The sequence below is a fragment of the Rhinichthys klamathensis genome, unplaced genomic scaffold, assembly GCF_029890125.1.
Source record: "Rhinichthys klamathensis goyatoka isolate OS25496 unplaced genomic scaffold, OSU_Roscu_1.1 h1tg000490l_1, whole genome shotgun sequence".
In the NCBI taxonomy this organism is placed as follows: Eukaryota; Metazoa; Chordata; class Actinopteri; order Cypriniformes; family Leuciscidae; genus Rhinichthys; species Rhinichthys klamathensis.
Genome location: NW_026606976.1, coordinates 58710 through 65000, shown reverse-complemented (window position 1 = coordinate 65000; position 6291 = coordinate 58710). Strand labels below are relative to the sequence as shown.

General features: G+C 38.1%; 1 protein-coding gene across 1 annotated transcript in view; it reads left to right on the top strand.

The window, feature by feature from the left end:
* Positions 1-5838, top strand: part of LOC130072481 (cytoplasmic dynein 2 heavy chain 1) — a 124206-nt gene extending 118368 nt beyond the window's left edge. Inside the window, exons 87-90 of the mRNA XM_056237603.1 lie at positions 2594-2703; positions 3524-3605; positions 3726-3842; positions 5456-5838. Coding sequence (XP_056093578.1) covers positions 2594-2703; positions 3524-3605; positions 3726-3842; positions 5456-5614 — 468 coding nt within the window. The 3' untranslated portion in view covers positions 5615-5838. The remainder of the gene's footprint in view (positions 1-2593; positions 2704-3523; positions 3606-3725; positions 3843-5455) is intronic.
* Positions 5839-6291: the final 453 nt, after the last annotated feature.

Below are 6291 nucleotides of genomic sequence, written 5' to 3'. Positions count from 1 at the left end.
CGGTAACAGTAATTTGATTTTCTGACCAAAATAATAACAATTATTCATATTACTGGTATATTCTTCTTATTATTATTGTTTTGTTCTTATTTCATAACAGCAATAAAATATTTTTTAAATGTTACAAATTTAAAATAATTATAATGATTAGTATTATATATTATTAGAAGTAGTAGTAGTATTTCAATTTGAAAATTGTACATCATGGTGGTATTTGCAGTAGTTCCTTTAATAGTATATTTAGTATAGTATATGTTATTACAGTATTTTTATTAATTAACTGCATTACTATGAGAATTATAAAAGACAACTCATATGATAGGTTTTATATTCTTTATTTTATGTTTCTTTTGATTTTGTGGTAAAATGTGACCCATAAATGTTTTCATGAGATGTAGTCACAGGGTCATCGACTTTCCCGAGGTGTGTGTGTGTGTGTGTGCGTGCGTGTGTGTGCGTGCGGGTGCGCGTGTGTGTACGCGTGTGCGTGTGTGTGTGTGTGTGTGTGTGTGTGTGTGTGCGTGTGTGTGTGTGTACGCGTGTGTGTGTGTGTGTGTACACGTGTGTGTGTGTGTGTGTACGTGTGTGTGTGTGTGTGTGTGTTTGAGCTGGAAATGAGCCACCGCGGCCTGGAGAGCACCTGTCGCGCGTGTCGAACTGTCTGCTAGTGATGGGAGTTAGTTTGAGTGTAATTAGTTCTCCGGAGCGAGCCGACCGAAACGCTTCTCGTTCGTGATGAACGTGTTTCTTCAACTGAGATGATGATGATGATGATGATGATTTTAGCTGCTCCCTCAGGTATTGAACCAAACGCCTCAGAGCGAACGAGCGAGCAAATAACCCAGTAAACATGAAGGAACGAGGTGTGGATGGGTGAACCTGAGAGGGAGAGTTTGGGTGAAAGAGTGTCGGAGCTTCTGCTTGATGCAAATATATAATACTAAAGCAATTCAGGGTTCAAACTCCCTCAGCAATCCATCCAAAACATGCGGTAAATAGAAGTCTTAAAGGTACAGTACCAAAACTAAAGCATATTTTGCGCTAACGCGTCATACCTCTCCCATCTCAAACATCACAAACTCAGCTCTTACAGTGCTTGTGAAGCCATGTCTCAACAGGAGAAAGTAGACTTTTTTCAGTAAAAGGTCCAACATATTAGGAATACTTTTAGCTGTGTGCTCTGTGTCGTAAGTAAGCAGAAACAGTCTGTGTAGTGTGAACGCAAGCGTCTCGCTTTTAAAAAACCCATCCAGCGACTCTGCATTGGGTGCATTTTCTGACATGACAGACCACAACTCTTTGAGGCTAAGCTAACATTATAAACTAGTACATGTGTCTTTCTGAACAGGTGCATGATGATGCTGTATGGCCTGTTTAATCTGTGAAGCTCTAAATACAATGATTTTTGACCAAAATTTAATGTCTCTTCGCATGTAATGTGTCAGTCATGGTCTCACACCCGCTAAACACCCTCTGGCTCCGCCTCCTACAGTAGCCACGCCCCAAACCCTCACTATTGGTTGAGCTGGAAAGTGATTGACAGATCTGAACGGATAGCTCATGATTTAATGGTGCCTGGGAGGCTCAACGTTTACACTTTTGGGGGAGATAAACCCATGTATAGCACACTAATAGTAGTCAATGAACAGTGAACTGAGTTCAAAGAATGTATTTTAACATAAAAAATCTTACATACTTCACCTTTAAGGGTCTGAAATGATACTGAAAACATAAATTGACTGTTTTTGGTCCAAGACAACATAATAGTTTGATCAAACGTGGCTCCTTAAATGATTATAAATCTGAAAGTCGAGGTCCATGTGCCGAAACGCGCCCGAGATCAGCTGTAATGGAGACTCCTCATCGCGCTCCTGTAACAGATAATTGGATGTTATCCGTCATCGCTATTATGACGCCCACCTGCTCCAGGAGTCACATTTCTACAACAGCAGCTGTTTACATTAAAAACCTTTGAACTCTAGTATATATTCATGTCCACACCGGTGGATGATAATGTGTTTTATTATAAGCACAAGCACACAGTTCATCAGCACTGAGGTTCATTACTGCAACAGTTGAGTGTATGCTGTTGTCCTGCTCATAACTTTGTTTATTTTGTATGAATCAAATCCAGAAAGGAAAGTGACGCTCATTAAATAATTATGTATAAAGGGCTGGCATAACGAGCATAGGCTTCAGCCTACATCTTTTTCAGTTACATTTACATTTATTCATTTAGCAGACGCGACTTACAAATGAGAACAATAGAAGCAGTTAAAATAACAGTCATATGCAAGTGCTATGACCCTTCTCAGTTTAATCTACATTTTTTTTATTTTTTTTTAAATAGAATAGAAGAGAAAGTGTTAGTATTACTGGATAAAGGGTTATTATTATGTATGTTTTTTTTTTTTCTTGAGACGTAAAGCACAGAAACTCTCGAGTCCGTGAGGAAAAGCAGCAGGTGCGGAGAGAGATCTGAGAAAGAAGCAGCGATTGTTGCTGTACAACTGACACCAGCAGCACTCAAATCACTTCTGTCATCACACGCCATGATCTCTGTGACCAATCACTGCAGTGTGTGTGTGTGTAGGGCTGGGTAGAGAGGGCCGAGAGGGCTGGACTGCTGTCGGAGATGCTGGATCTGTCGGAGCTTTTCCACCCGGACACTTTCCTGAACGCCCTGAGACAAGAGACCGCCAGGTGACGTACTTATAAACGTATATATATAATGATAATGAAAATTAAACCCCTGATAAAACACATGCTACGGTTAACTTGAGGTAAAATATAACTTATCTCGCATACACCTGTTAAAGTAAATGAAGATATATTACAATTATAATGAAAATGAAATGCACCTGATAAAACTCATGCTAACTACTACATGTGTGTGTATATATATATATATATATATACACACACAATGGTACTACCATGGTAATCTTGAAAGTATCATGTTAAAGTCATTGTATATTTCAAAGTACCATAATGTTATCGTCTGACACTGTACCTTACTTCCAAAGATTACTGTGGTACATGGTAGAAAAGCATGAAAAATATAGTATAAAATTATAAATAACATATAATAATAATATTATATAAAATATAAAAAATTGAAATAATATATAAAGCATTAAAATATAAATATATAAAAAATATTTCAAACATAAATAATAAAACATTATATTTTTCATTGTATATATTTGAAAATATAATGAAGGTAGCTTGCCTACTACAACAAAACAACTGCAAACAATAAACTTGGATCATGTACATTATGTGCACTTGCTAAACTTATACATATACACCTACTAAAGTAAACTCGAGCTAAATTACCTGATAAACACCTGCTAAACTAGAGACTTGTGCAAATTTGTGTCACACACACACGGGCTAAATGACACCGAGGTCGCTCGATTCGCCTAAACCCGCACAAAGAGCCGGTTTAAGAGTCAAAGCGAGTGTTTTATGAAGTTTGGAATAAATATATTGAGGTTTTTTTAAATGATGTGTGTTTCAGGCTGATGAGCTGCTCTATGGACAGTCTGAAGTTCGTTACGTCGTGGAGGGGCAAGATTACTGAAGCACAACTACAAGTGAAGGTACAAACGCTCCCTCTTCTGAAGAATGTGTGTTTAACATTATTAAACTGAGGTTCTCTGGTCCATGTTACCTAATCTCTCTCTCTCTCTCTCTCTCTCTCTCTCTCTCTCTCTCTCTAGGTTGGCGGTTTGCAGTTGGAAGGCTGTAGTTTCGATGGAAACCGTCTGTCTGAAAGCCATCATGACTCTCCCAGTGTGTCTGCCGTCCCTGCCTGTCACATGGCCTGGATCCCACAGGTAACACACACACACACACACACTTTACCCTTAAAGTAAGGGATAATGCACATCCAGCCGGTTGTTATCGCAGAATAAACTCCCAGCGGGTGATCAGGACCCCGACGTGAAACAGAAAGGGTTTATTTTGCGATAAACCACCGGCTGGATGTACATTATCCGGTTTATTACACCGTTACTTCCCACACAAGTGAATTATTGAACACAAAATATTGATTGTTGTTAAAATGTTTTATTAGCTTACTAAACGCAAAGCTTCTGAGAAGATAACAGTTGCTAGCAAGAAGACTGAACCAGCTCAAACTAGACCAGCATTTAAGGGATAAAGTACAATCATACCACTTATTACATGGCTTTTCATCACATCAATAATTATGAGGACAAGAGATATGTACAAATGTGCATAATATGTACAAATCTATCATCCTGGCAAGAAGATGAACACAGCAACAGAATTATTAATACGGAAGTCCTTCCGATTTCATTTTTTAATAAAATCAATAAATATAACAAAATGTCAGCAGGCTTGAGATGTATGTTATTCAGCGTTGCTATTGACGACGGTTGTTATCGGGGAATAACACACCTCGGAATTTCGCGGCTGACCAATCAGAATCAAGTATTCCAGAAATCTGTGTAATAAGTACGGAATAATTGACTCCGGGCCGTTGAATTATTAGAAAATAATGAATATCCGCCCGCTCCGCGTCGTGGCCGCATTACCACCTCAGGTGTGCAGTATTTACTGATAATTCAACGGCCCGGAGTCAACTATTACGCTTATACTACAGTTACCACACCTCAAGACTTTGTCAGATGTTGTATTTCAAGACGTTTGTCAGGTTTTTGTCCTTAAAACGCTCTTGTGTGTGGATTTAATTCTAACTCATCTCATCCCACGCCTCCAAAATGTAATTTAAGAGCTCGTAACGGAGGCTTGAGCCACTGATAGCAGACCGATGCAGTTATTAATGCTGTTATTAGAGAGAGAGAGTGTGTGTGTGTGTGTGTGAATTACCCGAGTCTCTCAACAGTGTTCAGCAGCAGCGTCTCTACTAATAGTGAAACTGTAAGTTTATCAGCTTCAAGAACAGCGTCGTTATTCCCTCGCTAGTGAGAAACGGCATGTAGCTTTTAAGTTGCTAAACTATTTTACTTATAAAATTATCAGAGCAGCGCTGAAAACACATTTCTGTGCGAGTGTGTCTGTACTGTACGTGTTTTAGAGCGTCAGAGAGAGAGAGTATTTGCTGTCCGTACATAATAAAACGTAATTTTGTGGCAAAAAACACACAGAAATACTTCATTGTTTTTATCCTATTGTTTGCTATATTTATTAGCTTGACAGTGTCGTTGTGGGTGTTTGCTCTTTTTCTGTTGTCGGCTGTAAAGACTTTTGAAGTAACTGAAATCATTTGGTTAAGTGATATGGGAGCTGTAATGCGGTCAAGACGTGCCTGGAACTACTTTATTTATTAGAATGTTCGTCAACCAATCAGATTCAAGCATTAAACATCCACCTGGTATAATTACATTTCTATGATGTTTCCAGTGATAGCTGTAGATTAAAGTGTGTGTGTGTGTGTGTGTGTGTGTGTGTGTGTGTGTTTCAGAGCACTGTGGGAAGTTATTCTCCAGACGAGTGCATCTCTCTGCCCGTGTACAGCAGTGCTGAGCGTGTGTGTGTGGTGACAAACGTGCAGCTGCCGTGTGCCGGAGATCATGACACATGGATCCAGAGCGGAGCGGCACTCTTCCTCAAACAGCAGTAACACACACACACACCGAAACGTTTCCACAATCCCATTTATAATGCGAGCGATCCACACACAGATATTATAATCATTTTATGTCACTACATGTCTTGTATTTGTCTTTGGATTCATATGGGGGTGTTTTTGTCACGATCGCTGCATTAAAGCTGCTGTAAGACTCTAGTATTCAGTCATGTTGCATATATTTATATTGTCAAATAAAATAGTTTTCTTCAAGATCATTCTTTTTCTCTCCATTCAATTTCAGAGCAATTTTAGTTATTTATTCGCATGGCAAAATCTGTAGTGGTCAAAGGTGACGTACGGGGGAGATATTTATTTTTAATGACCCTATAAGTTCAATATTAAACCATCAAAATATGAGGAAAATATTTTAAATGTCAGGGAAGAACAAAACATTAATAAATCATGCCAAATTACAAGTGTGATTAGACTAAACAAAAAAAAATAAGTAACTAAATAAAATCAGTAATGAAAAAATACTGAAATTAAATTCATAAATAAAATCAATAAAATGAATTGAAATATAAAAAAATAAATCAATGATTTTAACAAAAAGGAACCAATTCATAAGGTGATGTGTGTTTTTAATTTAATATACTATACTCTCTTATTCAAATTGGTAATGGGGTAATTTGCTGTTGCCCAGTTTGAAAACAGTCCATATTTTTGCA